General features: G+C 33.6%; 4 protein-coding genes, 1 long non-coding RNA gene and 1 other non-coding gene across 14 annotated transcripts in view; 4 read left to right on the top strand and 2 right to left on the bottom strand.

Moving 5' to 3' along the window:
* The window catches only part of LOC100740617, a 10,334-nt gene extending 7,097 nt beyond the window's left edge, over positions 1–3,237 (bottom strand). The window contains exons 1-5 of one of the 8 annotated variants that reach the window (XM_012383884.3): positions 2,622–3,237; positions 2,400–2,531; positions 1,074–1,598; positions 895–998; positions 627–816 (exon numbers count right to left, since the gene is read on the bottom strand). In XM_012383884.3, coding sequence (XP_012239307.1) covers positions 627–816; positions 895–998; positions 1,074–1,598; positions 2,400–2,531; positions 2,622–2,787 — 1,117 coding nt within the window. In that variant the 5' untranslated portion in view covers positions 2,788–3,237. Of the gene's footprint in view, positions 1–626; positions 817–894; positions 999–1,073; positions 1,599–2,399 lie in introns of all 8 variants that reach the window. The other 7 variants (XM_033320028.1, XM_012383878.3, XM_012383879.3 and 4 more) reach the window with 7 other exon arrangements.
* Positions 3,238–3,601: 364 nt separating this feature from the next.
* On the top strand, positions 3,602–6,375 carry LOC100740381 (G patch domain-containing protein 2). Of its 2 annotated transcripts, none has more exons than XM_012384016.3 (5): positions 3,602–3,868; positions 4,376–4,551; positions 4,886–5,237; positions 5,341–5,543; positions 5,603–6,375. In XM_012384016.3, the coding sequence occupies exons 2-5, from the start codon at positions 4,395–4,397 to the stop codon at positions 6,310–6,312; spliced, it is 1,422 nt and encodes a 473-aa protein (XP_012239439.1). In that variant the 5' UTR covers positions 3,602–3,868; positions 4,376–4,394; the 3' UTR covers positions 6,313–6,375. The 2 variants fall into 2 exon arrangements, with proteins under 2 accessions (XP_012239439.1, XP_012239440.1); XM_012384017.3 differs by lacking the exon at positions 3,602–3,868 and adding an exon at positions 4,708–4,813 and having other exon boundaries at positions 4,392–4,551.
* A 371-nt stretch (positions 6,376–6,746) lies between these two features.
* LOC100740498 (mitochondrial import inner membrane translocase subunit Tim9) lies at positions 6,747–7,465 on the bottom strand. Its single transcript, XM_003488282.4, has 2 exons — positions 7,207–7,465; positions 6,747–7,022 (listed from the first exon to the last, which is right to left on the bottom strand). The coding sequence occupies exons 1-2, from the start codon at positions 7,252–7,254 to the stop codon at positions 6,786–6,788; spliced, it is 285 nt and encodes a 94-aa protein (XP_003488330.1). The 5' UTR covers positions 7,255–7,465; the 3' UTR covers positions 6,747–6,785.
* Positions 7,466–9,097: 1,632 nt separating this feature from the next.
* Positions 9,098–18,424, top strand: part of LOC100749082 (golgin subfamily A member 4) — a 62,037-nt gene continuing 52,710 nt past the window's right edge. The window contains exons 1-2 of the mRNA XM_012383829.3: positions 9,098–9,544; positions 9,638–9,725. Of these exons, the coding sequence (XP_012239252.1) occupies positions 9,151–9,544; positions 9,638–9,725 (482 nt within the window). The 5' untranslated portion in view covers positions 9,098–9,150. The remainder of the gene's footprint in view (positions 9,545–9,637; positions 9,726–18,424) is intronic.
* On the top strand, positions 12,894–14,813 carry LOC117151480. Its single transcript, XR_004461455.1, has 2 exons — positions 12,894–13,045; positions 13,157–14,813. It is a non-coding gene; the product is annotated as an uncharacterized LOC117151480 (long non-coding RNA).
* Positions 16,725–16,796, top strand: TRNAT-CGU. Its single transcript has one exon. It is a non-coding gene; the product is annotated as a tRNA-Thr (tRNA).

Below are 18,424 nucleotides of genomic sequence, written 5' to 3'. Positions count from 1 at the left end.
ATGATCTCGTGTCCTTAGACACACCCCATTATAGTTTTCCTCTGTGGCATCATCGGGACGGGAAAGGCATTCTCGTTCGCGACCTCACTGATGAAAGGAGTAACCCTTTACGACCAGTGAATATTACGCGTCCGACTTAGATTTTGTGGGTACGTTCATCTATCATCCCGTCGACCGCGGATGCGTTACTGAACCTAGGATCATTGTCATTAGTTTCTCGAGTACCTCACTACCCCGGTTACTTGTCCGGCTCTATAATAATCGTATTTGCACTAGTCAATGTCTTCTCTATTGCATAACGACAACGTGTAATACAAACGAAGATTCGTTTCACGCCCCTAACCCTAATTCTAATGTAAACCCGACATATATATAAGTGATTAATTTCCTCACTTGAATAAATTATTAGACAGAACTAGAACATATAATTTAGAAGTTTCAAAATTTAACATAAATATTTCAGATATCAAAGCTAAATAAGGTTATCCTATATATAGTAATTAGAAGTGAAATGTGAATTTTTTACTTGATAAAGACATTAATTGCACAAAACAATTTCAGTAAAATAATGTAGTAATTACTTAACAAAATAGAAATAAAAATTTCATATTGATATTAATGCATACTTATGTGTGGGGTTTTCTTTGCAGACACTTTCACCTTAAATCCTGTTGATGTAGCTTTTGGTGATTTGGTAGCAGCTTTTGTAGCTACTGGAGGAGGCACTGATGCAGGTTCTTCTACAACCCTTTTACCAGGTGTACCTCTCTTATGCCCTATACTCTTTCTTGGTGGAGTAACTGATATTCCAGGCCCCTATTTTCAAATTACAGTTAACATTTTATACAATTTTAATAAACGTATATTAAAATACATATAAAGCAAGTTATTTACCCTCATTCTTTTTGCATCTCGAATAATCTCTTTTTCCGGATCATCAGGGCCAATTGGTTCTTTGAGGAAAGTAAAATTATCAATAGTTAACTCTTTCGTATTAACTAAAAAGAAACATATCATGTTACTATAATTATTACTTATATTATATTATTATTAGTATACAAAACTATACTTACGAAATTCTGCTACTTCTCTGAAACTTCTAACCTTTTTGCCCTTTGGTGTATAATAATAGATATCAGCCATTCTTTTAAGACTAGAATCATTACTTGCTCTAAATACCAATTCTCGTCTCCAACCATACTTAAAAGGCTCTTTGAATGCTGGATTTGATATATCACTTGATACTTTTTGTTTCCCAGTACTTCCTGGACTAACTCCACGTAATAAACGATAACCTTTAGACTTTATTGATGTTGCTGGACTACTGGCTGCGGATGATGAATTTGTTGACTTAAGGGAAGTGTCATCTGTTTTTTGTACTTCTGTTTCTGATTCAGCAGTATTTGGCATTCCAAGTGATTCCGTTTCTGATTTATCAGATTCCTTTTCTTTCTTTACTTTATCTATATCTAATACATGGTCACCATCGTACATTCTGTTATCACCCGAATCTTCATCATCTTTTTTCGTATCAAAATTCTTCCTTATACTATATCTAAATCGTTTTGCCAATTGTGCCTCTGCTACTTCAGCTTCAGCTACAAAAAATCATGTTAATGCTACCTAATTTTTTCATTATAAATTCTGTGTATTTTAAAGTATCTATATAATTGAAACAACACATCTTCATAAATTAATACATATTTATATCACAATTTTATTTAATGCAAACATGTTGAAAATATAGCATCCTATTATATACATAGCCTACATTTATACAATTTCATGCCTTATTTATAAAAGTAAAATGAGGTATTATTAACATAAGTATGTTTGACTAAGATTTCAAATATATTTATTTAAAAATTAATTCAAATGATTACTTCTTAAAGAATATGCATCTACAAAAATGATGATCTGTTCTAAATATAACATTAATAGCTTACTGCATAAATATTGAGCACCCATTTTTAGCAATTACAAGAAAATCTGTTTTAAAAATTTAATGGTATTTTATAATTAAATAAATATTTTTTGCATTATATTTATCTTTATTAATAGCATTATAAAATTGTTTGTAAATTGTGCATTGATCCCTTTCAGAAACATAAAACAACAAAAGTGGATCATGGTTGTTGAAACTATCTCTGTGTACATAAAATACCATAAACAAACATTTTATTTTTAACAAATTTATGAAGTAGATATAAATGTAATTTTTATACAGCATAAAGCAATAATCAAGAGCTATCTGCTGTATATAAAAAGCCAAATTCTACAAAAAGTGGACATACAATATTTGTGCAGTAAGTCATTGGCATAGTCTTTCGCTCTCATGATATGACACTTGCTGGCAAGCATATAGGCTTGCATCTTGAATAGACCATAACAATAATTACCAATACCAATTAATTTCTTCAAGACATGACTTGCTGGCTCTACTTCGTTATCTGCTTGTATATCAAAACCATTGAACTCCATAGATTCCTCTGAGCTAAGATCGTCAGGCTCCGATAGCTTCCGTTTGCGTCCTTTTGTATTTAATGTTGAATCACTTTCAATGGTACTAGTTGAATTTGCCTTGAACTTACGTAGCTTTCTTCTAACATTGATTTCCATACCCTTTTTCGGCGAGTTCCTAATGTCGCCGTTCACGTCCTGTCCATCCATTTTAGGGGTATCCACTTTAACTTGCGTCTCTTGTAGATTCGGCACACTACCAGCTTCTAGGTTAGGATCCTCGCGCGCCCCATCGGCATTCCCGCCATTCACATTAATACCGTCCATTGTATGGCCCCTTTGGGACCAAACACCGATCTTATGTACTTTAACAACCTATGCGTGAAAAACGTTGATTTTCTGTTATTTGTCACTTTATAAAAGACTCCATCAAACGTTTTAAAATATAAGCAATTGTACTACAGTCCCCTCGCGTCTGGATACCGCAATCCCGCGCTCATCTGTCTGCGAGTGCGCATAACATACGCGCAGACACCACTACGCGCTATTTACACAACCGCCAGGATTTTTCTTGATACAATTTTGAGCAGTTCCTCATTACGCTAGCACATCACACTCATACGCCGAATTGATCCAAGAAACTTTTGCTGCAACAAAAATTATTTAATTTCCGTAAATACGGTTTGAACTGGCTCGAACGAGAAACGACAAAATCCTTGAACAGACACGAAGCGTCCATAAAACACACAACCGGAAATGGCCGAAAAAAATATGCAGAAGGCGCATTTACAATGCGCATAATTTTCAATGCGGTATCTTATGAATAATTCTAAATTATTTATAATTAAAATTACTTTGATAACAGAATTATGACATAAAATTTATCTAAGTAACGAATCATTTCGTAGTTTATATAGTTTGATATTTTACGTATGATGTACATAAGAACGACTCGTGAATTATTTAATATTTATATGTTTGATTTAATATTAATAAATAATACATGAGTACTTTTGTTATCACCCTTATTTGTATATACATACGTATTATATATATATTATATCATATATATATATAATATATATATATATATATATATATATATATATATAAAATGTAACATGTTAATAGTCGTTTAGTTTTAGAACATACCGGTGATATGTTAATTGAACCATGACCAAATTATTTCTTGTGGGGACACACATATATCATACCCTACAAATACGGCTTCACACCATACCAAAATAAAGAAGATAGTGAGGATCTGTGGCACAAAGTGAAAACACTTTTGTAATTCACAGATTTCTAACATTTGTTTCCGTTTTTTCATTGCTAACTAACGAAAACATTGCTCCACAATGTTATCAATTTAAGGAAAATTTACACCTTCCGCTATTATATATACAAGGTAAGCATAGAAGTTGCATTTTTTTACCTTGCGACTGATTAAAAGACGACGTATTCGAAATTTCTACAGCTACCAATTTACTCTTGATAATTAAATCTTCTTAGCAATGAGACGAAGGTTTTAAATATTAATATATATTTCATTAAAATTTGTTATCAGTAAAATAGTAAACAAAAAATATGTATAAGATAAACTTATCAAAAAAAGTAAATATTGTACAGTATATTCAAATTAATTTTTAAATAATATATATTTGTTATCTTATAGATACTTATCAATTATATATGAAGTTAATATATAGAAATTAATAGATATAGTATTATTATTTATATATAATTATGCAATTATAATTAAATAGTATAATAGATTAGATGATTTTATATCTTTAATATTATTTAATAATTTAATAGAATAGTTTAATTAAAATTTATTACATAACAATTTCTCAATACTGTTACAATTTTCTAAATTATATTATATATCATATTTACTATTATTCATTGTTAGAAACAAACATATCCTTCAAATGGAGCGTGTTTTGAAAGCTGTACCAGCGGATTTAAGAGTAAAAATGGAGGCACTTGTGCATGATTTAACTTTGGCATTAGAAGAAAGCAATAATAGTGCAAATGTGAGACGCAGATGGGGTATTAGGAGAAGGGCTCGTTCCACGGGCAATATTCGTAAGTATAAAACAATAAAAACATAAAACAACAAAATTTGTTTTCTATGAAATTATTTGAATACTTCGCGAGTTAATATGTTATATAAATGTATCTCAAATAAAGATTAAAATGAGTTCAAGCGCATATATTCTAACCATATTTCTATGAAATCAGTTCCAGTCTACTTCTACAAGGCAGACAGAGGATTGTTATCAAGATTGTGTTTATAGAAACCATATTTCATTGCTCAAAGAAGTCAAATTTTATAAATCTTTGAAAAGTAATTTTTAACACTTGAAAAACAATTAAAGAATTTGGAAAATAATCTTTAAATAATTACTTTTTATTTCAGCATCACTTCATATGAATAAACAATCAGATGACAGTTCATCTTCTATTTGTGATATCCATATTCCAAAAAGTAATACTGTCTCTAAATATCAATCTGATAGTGATGATACTAATCAAACGAAAAGATTTGCACGTTTTTCTAATTCAAATAATGCTAGTAACATTGAAAGTGATTCAGTTAATGAGAATTTTGTACCTAGAGTAAATCCACGACGTAAACGAAAATTTAAAAGAATGGCTATTGACTCTGAGTCTAATCCTTCAACTTCTCAGACTGTTGCAATGTCAGCAACACTTGCAAATAAAAGGAGAATTCTTCGAAGTGATTGTAAAAGTAGATATGGAACAATATGGTAATATATATCGTAACATTATATGAAAATATTGTACAATAATAAGAGATTACATTCAGTATTACAGATTATTAATTAATTCCAAAATAATTTTTTATTGTAGGTGTGGAAAACGTAAGAGATCTTGTAGAGAACGATCTACAGATTGTGATATGAGATCACTAAAACCAAACAGAAATACAAAATCAAAAAATCACATCAAAATGCAAACTGAAGATGGGATTGATTGCTCAAGAATATCTAGTTCAAGTATTTCATCTAGTGATTCAGAAACTGGACTTATCACAAATGATGAAGATCGTGAAGGTATTAACTGACTGATATATGCAATAGAAACTATAATTAGTTGATTCCTTTATCTTTAGGAGATGATGAACAGTCTGATTGGATTGGTGAACCAAGTTGGTGGGATGACGGAGAAAGTACTAATGAAGATAAAGTTAATACTGATTTATCATTCCAAATGATAATACATGGAAATTTTGAACATACAACACTTGAAACAAGGAAAACATATAGGAAAAGAATTCAAAGAATTCGGGAAGGTCTCAGCGGAAGAGAAATCCGCGCTGGTCGTCGGCATGTTGACAATAAACCTGGATATTCGATTATTACATCAGCCAATGAGAAAGTTTCTAGATTTTTACAAGATCCTACACAAAACGAGCTTAGATTACATCCTATGCGACAACCTGAGCGAGAAAAACTTCGTCGGCTTGCAAATTTGTATAGTTTAAGTTTAAAAGGAGATTTAGGTTGTCCAATCTTGTATAAAACTCGACATACTACACAAGCTATTTGCGTAGATCAAGTATCATTTAACCGATTTTCTGGTTACAAGAGATTGAGGAGAACTCCTCCAAATTCACCTAATTCAGAATTAATAATGCGTAATCAAGAACATCAAATTTCTAGTACAAGTTTTGATTCACAAATCATAAGCCCTATGTCAAATTTAGATTCGCTGCAAGCATTACCACAATTTTCTCATTTCAAATGGGATTCAAATAGTATGGATATTGAAATTCATGGGAAAACAAAGTTACATGATTTTGATCATTCAAAATCAAGTTAAACTGAACAATATTGTCTGTTAATTCGTTTCTTAAAATAAATTATTTACGCATATATATATATATGGTGCTTTCATGTATTACTTTTTTAATATGTAATATTATTAAATATTCAATGTAAATTTGTTACATTGTTCTTAACTGTGATTAGAATTATTTAAATATATACATTTCTTAAATATTTTTATCCAGATTGATAAATTAATATACATATTTATTAATCTGTCAATCATTTCATATTTAATATTGTTTATAATACATATGTATTTATATTGATATTTGTTTGTAGCGTTACACATAATATATATCTCACCAATTAAAACATTATTTATTTTGCAGACTCTAAACCTAATTCTTTGATATTTTCTCTCCAATTTTTTAATAACTATCCTATTTGATAATAATCAATAAACAAACGTAATAAAATAATAATAAATTAAAGATAATTAATTTACATACTTTATTGGTACAACATTCAAGACTTTTTACCCGCGCTCAATTTTTTCTGAGCAGCAAGTACATTTTCATTAGCAAGCATTTGAAATTCTTCGAAACGTTCTGACATTCTTTGGTTCATCCTCAGATATTTGTCCATGCAGTTCAGAGCACAAGTTTCTTCCTTTGCTTGGACATTTCGTGTAGTAAACTCATTTATACAGTCAAGAAAACAAGTTTCTACCAATCTATTATAGGACGCCACAAAATCTCGAACCTGAAATATAAAAGTTTCAATAATTTAAATTTTTATTCTTTACAATTTATTTTTATTTTCACATAATAAAATTTATAATCCTTTATCTTCACATCAACGAATATCAACACGTTTATCATCTATTTATATAAGATTAATTCGGTTCTTTCACGGAATAATGCATGATATAACAACAAATACATACAGATTTAATTTGTTCAGCATCCACATTTGTAGGAATTTGCATCGCCATTGTAATGGTCTGATTTTGTTGAAATATATTTACGTAAATAAATTATCGATACACCACAAAGAACTAAAATATCTTTCATATAAATTATTTTAAGGTTAAATTTGGACTTCCCTTGCCAAGCACGTGTAAGCTGGAAATATATATGTACACTGTATATACATTATGTGTAAAATGTTGAACTTAATCTTCCGAACGTTTTTGATAGGTTGTAAAGATATACGATCCTAAAACTATCAGAAAATCCAAAATCATCCAAATGTCAGTCGCACGTTCTAAAACTCGACTTTCCCAGTTTTAATTCATATATATTTTGGAACACATTATAAAGTTTTCTTTGTGAATACAAATTAATCTACGGAAACGAAGTATAAATTAACATTTCAGGTAATAGTAAAATTTAAAATATGTGCAGACTACACAAGTAATAAGAATAAGAATTATTCAATGCTTATTTAATTAATTATTTAATATTTGCATAATCATTTTTTAAGTATTAATATGTACAAGGCATTAATGGCAAAAATATGGAAAAAATATCATTGTATAAATTAGTAAATAATCAGTTGATTAGAAGTAAACATACAAATTATTTATTATTATAGCGTAAAATTTATCAATGAAACTCCGCAAAGAATCAAGTTCTAGAAAACGAGCAGATGTTTCATGTCAGCAGTTGATGGTAGTATTGAGTCAAAGTAAACTTGGCCTTTGTTTTGGATGTATCGAGAGTCTTATATTTGAAAGGTAAGACGGCCATTATATTCTTTATATATTATTTGTATAATAATCTCTGTATTATTAGTAATTAATTTGTCTATTACGATAATACAAAATAAATTTGTATGCATATTTGCCAGCATAAAAGAAATCAAAATTCAAATTCAATACACATATAAAAAGGAATGTAATTAATTATAATAAATATTTGTAATTAATTACTTTTATTAGGATATGTAAATATTTTTGTACAATTTCTGCATATTATATGAATATTATCATATTCACATATATGTATGATATTTGATCTATAATTTGGAAAATATTTCTTTAAAAAATACATACATATTTTTCCATCCAATTTTTCATCGTATTCTATTGAGTATTGTATCGCTGGTGTAATAACGATGCAAAAATAGTTGACAAACGAGGGTTCGTAAAAGCAACAGAAAGCTTAAATACGTTACGTTACACGAATGCATTCTAACATTTTGAATGCAGTTCAAACAAAATTAACAAGATTCACATTTTCAATTTAAAGTATGTTATTATAATCATAGCATTATTCGTATTGTACTAAATTCTAGTTAAACTTTACAAGGTTACGAAATGTTACCCACAAAATTCTTTTCTTTTTTGTTAGTCGTAAATCATAATGCTTTATTGATGCTGTTAATATTGTATTTCATGAGCTTCGTAACGACAATGTTATATCCATCACAAATTAGTTGATAAAATACTAAGTAAGTAAATAATTATAAATTTTACTACTTTTACAATGTACTTTTATTTCAGTAATCAAATTTGTGATTACTATACTACCATAAGAAAATTGTTGTCCCAACGAACGCTGCATTCTATAGATGGCGCAATGTTTCAATTTTTCATTTTCATTTATTCTCTGTAATTTAATTAATTTTATTTCATTCACATTTATTTATATGTATTTATATGTATATACGTGCGTGTTATACACCTAAATAATTCTTATAATTTTTAATATTTAATTACATACAAAAATAATTTATCGTTTATATGAAATTGCTTTTAATTGTCACTATTTTTATTCATATTAACTATCAATACTTTACAAGCTAAAATATTATTATAATTATATTGTTTCAGAAAACTGGACGAAAGCACAGGAACGAAAACTCGATTGGTACAAAATTTCGAAAGATGTCACATGATAATCGAAATGTTTCTTCAATCGGTAAATCTCTGAATTTCGTAACCAATAAAAGATTATGTCCGATAACGTCGCAACAAACGTCATCTACGAAAATGCTCATAAAGAACAAAAGGAGAGGAAAATGGACGAATAGCTCTACCGCAAAATATCAACATACGATAAATATTCCCGTCCAAGATGAAATTATAAAAATAAAAGAAGTTGAATCCAAAGAATATACGGAGTCCATCGATAACAAAAGCTATGAAGATATAATTGACGACGATCCAATTACTGTGTTGCGTAAGGAAATACAAGATTGGAGAATTAATGAACTATTAACATCTAGAACTGAAGAAAGGCTTACTGGAACTCCAAGTGAACAACGTAGTTACAATTATAGTATGTTATGAGTTAAATCATCATAAAATACTTATGAAATATTTTATTTCGCATATTTATAATTAATCGCCATTGCATTTTCATTATTCATAGTTACTTCCGGAGAAACCACAAAGAGGCAACAAAGTCCTAACAACGTTTCCAAGGTTTCTACAATGCGTGTTGATTTCTCAGCAGCTACGTGAGTATTATGTACTTTCATGCACGTTTACTTATGCTATTTATACATCTCTGATATTAATGCAGATTCGCAAAATTTGCATAATTCTGAATCGAAAAAATTAACACATTCCATAAATTGGAATCGCAAATCAGACTATATGAATTGCACTTTCGTCGTGGGATATGCATAATGCTTCTTCGTCGTTATTTTCGTAACACGTGTTTCGTATTTACACGAAAGTGCAAAATGTTTACTTTCTGTTATGTGTTATGTGTATTTGTTTAAGTATAAATTACCAGTTGCATGTTTTATCATGGTGTTGTGATAATTAGAGTGTATGAGCGAGGTAAGTAGGAGAGAAATTTATATTTTTCTACTATTACTATTTGGAAAATAGTTTTTCGTTATTAACGTATTTTAATAATGGTTCCTGATAAGATATACGTTTTCTTTATGCTCGATAAGACGTGACCAAGCTGATTGTTATGCGTCGAAGAGTCAAGAAATAAGCTCGAGAGTGCGTATCTTACGTAAGTAACTGTAAATGAAGAACGATGAGAGAAACACGATTGTGTGTCTTCACGATGCATATGTACACGCGAGAAAGACTACGTCATTCTGGAATTTTCGAAAGTTTCGTCTAACCGGTTTCTGGTTGCGTACACAGTAAGACCCGTTTAGTACTCGTCGGTGCTTGCATCAAGATGAACTTCACAGTTCATATAGCATTTAACGTAATTAGCTGTTTATTTTTGTCCGTATAGATTCTAGATAAATATGTATAGTGACGTGACGTTTTGAATGAAACTAATGGAAAAGATAGGAAACACCTCAACCTAGTTACAATTTATAACAATTATTAGCTGTTTCTTTAAGAATATACTCGTTTTATATGTATATATGTATGTGGATAAATCATATTTAGATATGTGGTAGAAGATAATAGAGATTTATGACTCATTAAATTAAGTAGATAATTTTACAAACGAGAAAATATTTTTCGGAACGTCAATTTTAACTTTCGCGCGCTTTTAGCGCAGTTCGTTGCGGCGAACGGTTAACGTATACACAGATACGGAGTATGTGGTTATCGGGAGGCCGTTGTAATTCTTTGGTAGTACCGTCACGAATGAAAAATGATAATGAGCATAGTGCTGTAGGTTAGTGAGAACAATAGCCACTTACGCTAATCAACGGAGGTGCATGCCGCGCGCGTTCGGTAGTAAAAATATTTTCGACGATAGCTCGTGCTACGAATGAGGAACGCCGAGACATTGCCGAATTTGTCCCCGACCATGAAGTCGTTCCTTCGTCGTGACTGAATTTTTGATCTTTAAGCATACGTGCACGCTTGTCATTTCGCCGATACCATGTTCGTGCGTATCGAGAAAGGATTTTACTTCGTCGAGTCACGAGTTCCGAGGACATTCGTCTTGAATACTTTCAAATGCATCATTCCCTATCGCGTTAATAATGGAAATGAAAAATAAAATGACACGAGAGGATTCAAGGTCTGCGAGGAAACGAGACTTCAAGTGCGGCCAGCTCATCCAGATAATGATGTAGGTTAGGTTCCCAGCGGTATATATCGCAAAAATCAACATTCTTCGTGTAGCCGAGGTTCGCAAAAAGCGTAAACCGGTTTGCCTCGTAAATGGCACACGACCGTGCGAACGGGAGACAGACACGAGGAGAAAGAGCGAACAAGAATAAAGGACAAGGAAAGGAAGGAAATCTTTCAGTCGCGATTTACAGTAAAGCGATATTTCGTCAATATACTCGAAAAATATTTGAACATTTACTATACAAAATTTTTAAGTCCATACTGCATGTATTACATACATTTATATGTATGTATCTTGAAATTCTATCAGCACTATAATGAGAACGGAGTGTCATGATTATATTGGCAAAATTTGAAATCAGTCTGAACATGTTTATAGGAATTATAAGATATCTATTGCAAACACATATTTACTAAATAAGATATAACAGAACTGCCCGTCTTAAACATAGTATAATAAGTATCAAACATGCTCCCAGTAAATATTGAAGCTTATTAGTATAATTGATAATTGGCTGTTTTTTTTTTATTTTTGTGATTTCTGCGAAGTATATATTTATATTAAATATCTTTTAATTTCTATATCTGTTTCTTAGATCTGTTTCAAATGTTATTAATATACGCAATCATAATAGTAGTCGAATTCTATAACAATCCTAATGAAATTGCAAAATGTTTCATACAATACATATAATATACTCATAAAAGGTATCCATAAGTGTTTGAACACTTTTGCGAGCCTGTGTATTTTTATCGGGAATATATTTGAAAAAGGAAGCGAATTAAGCAAATTACTACGACTCGACTCGTTTCGTTACAATTATTTCACACTCGAAGCATATCTTCGAGGATACATTATCTTTGTATCGGATTACAGTTGTAAAATAACTCCCAATGCCAGTTATTTTTCATCGTAATGAACCCACGCTAAGTCCATTATATACTTTACCGCGTAGCCGATTCATCACACGGCCTTAACAGTAATAGAACGATGCGTTTCTGATTCGTCAGCCACGTTTTTTTACGTAACGCTACGCGCAACGCTGCACGTGACGTCAGCTTGTACTCTCAATGTTGTCTACCAGTCAGCATCGTCGGCGGACATGAAATTCTTGTGGAGAAAGCATGCTTGAGCGCAGCCCAGATCCACGATGACTGTAAACGCAAGGTCAATGTCCTATCAAGCAAAAAAAGAAAAAAAATATGTATTTCTGCTCTCCGTCGAATCGACACGAAGATAATTCCTTCGTTGAACAAACAAAACGGGCGAGACGATTTTATTACAATTAAAGTTACGAGAGTAAACGTTGGCACGCGTTAATCAACTTCATAGGACACAGTTTTTCTACGTAACACCGGCGAGTGACGTCAGAGCGTGCAGTGTGTCTGCTAAACCAACGTCGTCGACAGACACGGAAATCTTACGGAGAAAGCATGATTGAGCGTAACCTAAATCCCGAACGGCAAGGCCAATGTACGACGAAAGAAAAAACTACTAACCATACACAGACACATAAGAAATATAGTCCACAGGTGCCTTATGAACAGCGTAGCCCTTGTTGAAAGAAAATAAAGAGGTTTAAGGTTTCTCTTTCTCTTTCTAAGATATTTGACTCTAACAGATGGAAAAGAAAAGAGAGACCTCGTTATTTACCTCTATTTCTTTTCTAGCAAGGCTCATTTCCTTAAGACGGCATCCGAGGTCTATACTTCTAACGTCTATGCTATTAACGTACAACGTCACATAATGGAAACCGACTGGCAGCATTCTATAGTAAAATCATTTTCTTTATTTTATTCTCTTTCTACCGTTTTCCTATCGTTAGGATTTATCGTATCGCAAACGGACGATCACAAATTTTTATGGAACTTTTCTTTTTTATAGAACGAATGTTACATTGCGCCGCTACATGGTACGGCGTTGTTATAATGTTAGAGTAAAGCAGTTGAGCAGCACGTTTTTTACGTAACGCTACGCGTAACGCCAAGGCGTGACGTCAGCACACTCGGCGTCGCGCCAGCCAGCAACGACGCCGGGCGCGGAATTCTTGCGAAGAAAGCACTAACCGAGAGAAGCCGAGTATAACCGAACGAGACGACACGGCATAGTTGCACGAGGCGGCAACGCTGCGAGCGTCTGCTAGGTTCAAGGGTACGGAGTGGAGGTTGCTCCGCTCCGCTCGTCCCTAAGCCCGACACGACCGGGAGCTTGTCCCGAGAAACAGTTGGCCGCATGTCCGCTTTCATCCAACGGGAAACTTCTCGAAAGATGCGCGTAAAAAGCTTGTACGTTACTTATATACTTACTCGTGTATTCGGAGAAATTCCCTGTTCCACTGAAATGCGGACGAAGTTAAATGCTCCTAGCATTTGATGCATACGCTGCGTGACCGATTATTCATGGTGGAATTTAAAACTGACTCAATCGTTCAGAGTCATCGTCTCCACCATTTATTTCTGTCTCTTTTAAATTCCCGTTTTCTTAGTTTCGAGACACGTCTATGTAGTCTCGAAATAAATTACGCGTCTTTGAAGTTTCATTTCGGTAGCCTTTAAAATAAAAGGAGATAGAGCATTTTTAAAAAGCGCTACTTGGCCATGCTGTGATTGTCATTTACTTACTGTAATTACTACATTGAGTAGTACTTTGCAATTGTAAGTACACGACTGTTTGTATTTTGGGTTCGCAACCGTTTCTCGATTAAAAATTAAAAATTTGTATTTCTTGAGTCGTGTCAACCCATTAATTCGAGGAAGCGATATGTATGCACATGCTTGCAATACATTCATTATATAATTTTCGCACCACTTTTGAGAACATAAATGAACATACGAAACACAGTGTAATAATCGAGGTATTTAGCAGAGTCATTGAATAGCCACGCAAGAGGATCGCGGTTAGTAACGAGGCTATTTTGCCGCGATAGCTGTGATCTTCTTCGAGACATAGAATCCGCTGGCAAGGATCCCAGCGAGTGAATAAAAACAGAAAGGAGAGAGTCATCGAGTCGACTGTGTCCTGCTGCTGGTTGACCTCGGCCCTGGCGTCGAGATCGACGGGAAACGGATTTACAACTCTGACATTCGCACTCGCACCGCGCACCAGCCGTGTGCTGTCCTAGTGGGACTCACAGAAGCCGAGTCATTGTTATGTCTGTCGTGAAAATGAGAGCAAAAGATGAAAATGGAGTGGAATTCAGCTACGATTTCATTTGAAATATTATGTTTCTGGGCGAGTGTTACGATTAAAAGGAACGGATGTAGCTTTAATTATGTTCCTTAATACCATTACGCCACACCTGGTTATTGTACTATATAGTCACCAATGGTAGTGTCAAATTTTATCTCCATAATTCTTAATGAAATTTGATAATGTATTTCTGACAGGAAGTTACGATTAAAAGGAACAGATGTAACTTCAATCGCTGCTTTACTAGCATTACAACAGTTTGATTATTGTATTACATCGTCACTACGTCGCTATTGGTAATTGTAATTTTTTTAGTTGACAATAGAATTCATATGTGTACTTTGTAATTGAATGTAAAAGGTAAACGTACTTGTCATAGATTCCATCTTTCGCTCAAGGTGCCTAATAAGTGCCCCACGTAGCACAAAATTTCACTCTTCGTACATTATTTCAAACTATCTTCTCACAGACATTAAAAGAGTTTCACCTACCATTCTGCTTACAAAGAACTCCGCAAGGGCAACAAACGGTTTGACCAAAAAAACCCACAATAGACATTTAACTTCTTAAAACCATGCAAAAAACATTTGTCTACGATCTTTCTCCATCCTCTGTCCTCTGGGTATATCTGAACAAAACCGTCTAAAGCCATCCTTCCTTTAATGCATACATCAATCTCTACACAGCAGCGAATTTTTACCGTGAGGCAACGGTATCATTTTTCTCAATTATATAGAGAACTGGGAAAACGCAAAAATTTCCAGGCCAGGCTAGAAAAATCGCGTCCTTTGTCCGCGATTCATATTATACATTGCGCATTCACTGGATAACATCTGCTTAATCGCACAATGGACCCACGGGTACGTTCCGTTGGGTCCTTTATTATAGCGTCTCAAAGAGTAGGACGAAAAGGGCCTGAAAAGGGTCTCTCCCTCCCGAAATCTTTAAGACGGTTTCAACATCTGCTCTGGCAGCTTCTACGTGTATATATACGTATAGAGAGAAAAAGGAGTTTGCACGTGTCCTTTGAGGAAGGGATCTCGGTGGCGTTCATTGTGATCGACGCGCAAAACGGGAAGCGACAATTGACATCTGTCTTGCGTTATGCAGGATTTCTGGGTCGAACTATTTTTGAAACGACGTATGACAGGGTTGCCTTGCGTGCATGCTCGCCCTGGCATAAACATGTTTCCTGCCGATGCAGGCTACGCTAAATAGAAATAGATAATGTATTCGGTCCGTTCTCCACGAGACGCGTATTATTGGATCGTGCGTGAGTCTCGAAATAACGCTTTTTTTCTATTTCGAAAAACTTTCCGACGCCGGAAATATCGGGAACGCGAAGCGTATGGAGTTGCATCCATTGTTTCTAATTTTAAGCTTGTTTTTCGTGAATGAAACGAAGGGAAAACCGAGAGAAGCGAATGAACATTAGGTTGCAACGTACGTAGGTAATCTCGCTCAGAAGTTCGAAGCATGTTAGGATTTCAATTGCGCTACGAAAAATATCCTAAATACGCAGTATATTAAAAACAACGAAATAAAAATTGTACAGTAACGAGACACGAAACAGTTATCAGTCGGTGAACGGTCGGGTGTTAACGAATAGAAACTCGAGCAGCTCGGGCGTAATCAAAACGAACGTAACTTCACTGATTCCATTATCACGAAGCGCAATATGCAGGTTATTTTTGTTCAGGAGCCACGTTAATCTCGCAGAAGCGGTGCCGATGACTTTTAATCGCGTGCTTCATAGCCGCCAAACTGCGTCTGTTATTTCTGAAGCGTGCACTCGCGCGATTTCGGTAATTAATGTGTACTTAGGTTGATATTGCTATGATGTGCAATTACTCGTTACGTAAATTGTTATATCATTCTAGCGATATTTAAATTCTTGTGTAACATGCTCATAACACACATTCGAACACCATTGTACTTATTACGGCATCTACGAACTAATTAATTAATTTCAAGTACATTAATTTTTATATAATTTAGTAATACTTTCACGTGAGATTACCTTCTCTTTTTGTTACATACATATATCATAATGCTTAATATACGATATAAATGATAGAGATCAGTCTCTTGAGCTGAGATAAGTAGTTACAAATAATATAAATTTGATAGTTTATAATGTAAAAATGTTTTTATTTCCTTTTTCTTTTGTATTTATAGCTTTATCATTGTAATATAAATTGTAATGTTATCATAGAGAAAATCAAATCCTGATAAATTTCATGGGAAGAGTGAAAAAGAGCGAGCCTCTTTAGCTCAGTGGCAGAGCACTGGTCTCGTAAACCAGGGGTCGTGAGTTCAAACCTCACAGGAGGCAAATTTTTTTTGCATTTATTACATTTGATTCCTATTTTAATTGTAAATTATTAAACGTTGTCAAGATCTTATAGCTTTAATAAAAATTAGCTGGAATTCGTTTATAGGAACAAATTTATATCGAGCTTTTATAGTACAAACTATGAATCAAATGTAATTTCAAACGCGTATTCTTATAATGAGTATATATGCAATCACTTGTTTTTATTCAAAGTAAATTCTGTGTCAAAGAAGAAATAATTAAAAATTGTAGCAGTTAAATCCTAATATTTGAACTAATAAGAGGAACTGGACAGGATAACAATTTAGTGAACCTCTTTTATCGAAACTACTCGATTATACGAACTGCCTTGTTCACCGACCTGTCCAGATGAACTAGACTCTCTTGTATAAAATAATTAACACGTAAAAACGAGAATTAAGCGAACTATCCTAATACATTTTATTCTTAACTGAAAGTGGTGCTTAACTGAGGCTCGTGCCAAACACCACCTATCGAATCGAAAGGCAAATTAATGTAAATGTAAGGAGAGATTCGTTGGATCATCGTCAATTATTATAGGAAATCGGCCTGGAAACGGCGATTCAAAATTCAGCTTGCGTGTTGGAGGCTGCGAATGCGTCCCACGTAGAAGCTGCGCATTCTCGATATTCAAGAGTCACACCGACCAGAAGAGACGGTACTGTTTCCGTAAAATGTCTGTAAAGCGGAGAACCAGAGGTCGCTCGCGTATAATACCGAGCGAGATACTCCTGGACTTCTGGCTGTTTCAGAGGGGGGGTTAGGGATCGTGACGTGCCATGGATGGGAGACGTTTTTCCCCTCGTTTTCACGAGGAATACCGCCGAGCCGCGAGGCGAACGAACGGAATCTTAATTCTCGGCGTTAGACGCTCGATCGGCAAGGATCTGGTTCCTTAATGAAATCCCGGTCGGGCTCGAAAAAGCGTAAAAAACTGTGATATTACGTCGAGCAGACTTTCAACCACGGCCACGATCCTCGTCTTCTTACATCATCGCTTTCGTTTTCTACTCGCATTGGGTAGAATCGTAAAGTGATTTAAATGATGTTCTCTCAAGAACTCGACGCTCCAAGGAGTTTACGTCTAGTCAGATTAGGTATATATTATAATTTTCAATATTCAATATAAATAATACGAAGGCCAATAGTTATAAATGATATTATCAGTTTGGTAATTTATGATACAAAAATGTTCATTTATTAGTATTTCTTTTTATTAATCTCTATTTTATTTCATGTATTTAATCATCTATAACAAATATATTATTTGTTAGTTTATATGAACGAAAGAGACAACGAATATGTTACAAATTCAGGAATATTCTCTAATCCCAGTATCGGCTGATAAGTTGTTACGGCACTGGCGCATTCAAACCGGTTTTACTCGATCACGAGACTTGAGGCGATCGTTTGCGACGTGGGCGAGGTAATGGTCCGTTCAGTTGAAAATCGAAATCCCTCTGCGATAGATTCGCGTACCTATAAAATGAAAAATGAAATCTTCCAACTAATGTTACTGACGTTTCGTGATTTTTCTAATTGTACATACTTTTCAAAATCAGACAAAAGTTACAGACAAAAAGAGACAGAGATAGACAGAGAGGGGG

This window comes from Bombus impatiens, unplaced genomic scaffold, assembly GCF_000188095.3.
Source record: "Bombus impatiens unplaced genomic scaffold, BIMP_2.2 scf_0225, whole genome shotgun sequence".
In the NCBI taxonomy this organism is placed as follows: domain Eukaryota; kingdom Metazoa; phylum Arthropoda; class Insecta; order Hymenoptera; family Apidae; genus Bombus; species Bombus impatiens.
Note: the sequence above shows the minus strand (reverse complement) of the source record. Positions and strands in the feature narration are given on the sequence as shown.

Coding starts and splice junctions, on each gene's coding strand:
- LOC100740381 (XM_012384016.3), top strand. CDS start 4,395: ATGGAGCGTGTTTTGAAAGCTGTACCAGCGGATTTAAGAGTAAAAATG. Junction 4,552..4,885: donor TCGTTCCACGGGCAATATTC/GTAAGTATAAAA, acceptor TTTTTATTTCAG/CATCACTTCATATGAATAAA. Junction 5,544..5,602: donor AAATGATGAAGATCGTGAAG/GTATTAACTGAC, acceptor CTTTATCTTTAG/GAGATGATGAACAGTCTGAT.
- LOC100740498 (XM_003488282.4), bottom strand. CDS start 7,254: ATGGCGATGCAAATTCCTACAAATGTGGATGCTGAACAAATTAAATCT. Junction 7,023..7,206: donor ATGCTGAACAAATTAAATCT/GTATGTATTTGT, acceptor TTTATATTTCAG/GTTCGAGATTTTGTGGCGTC.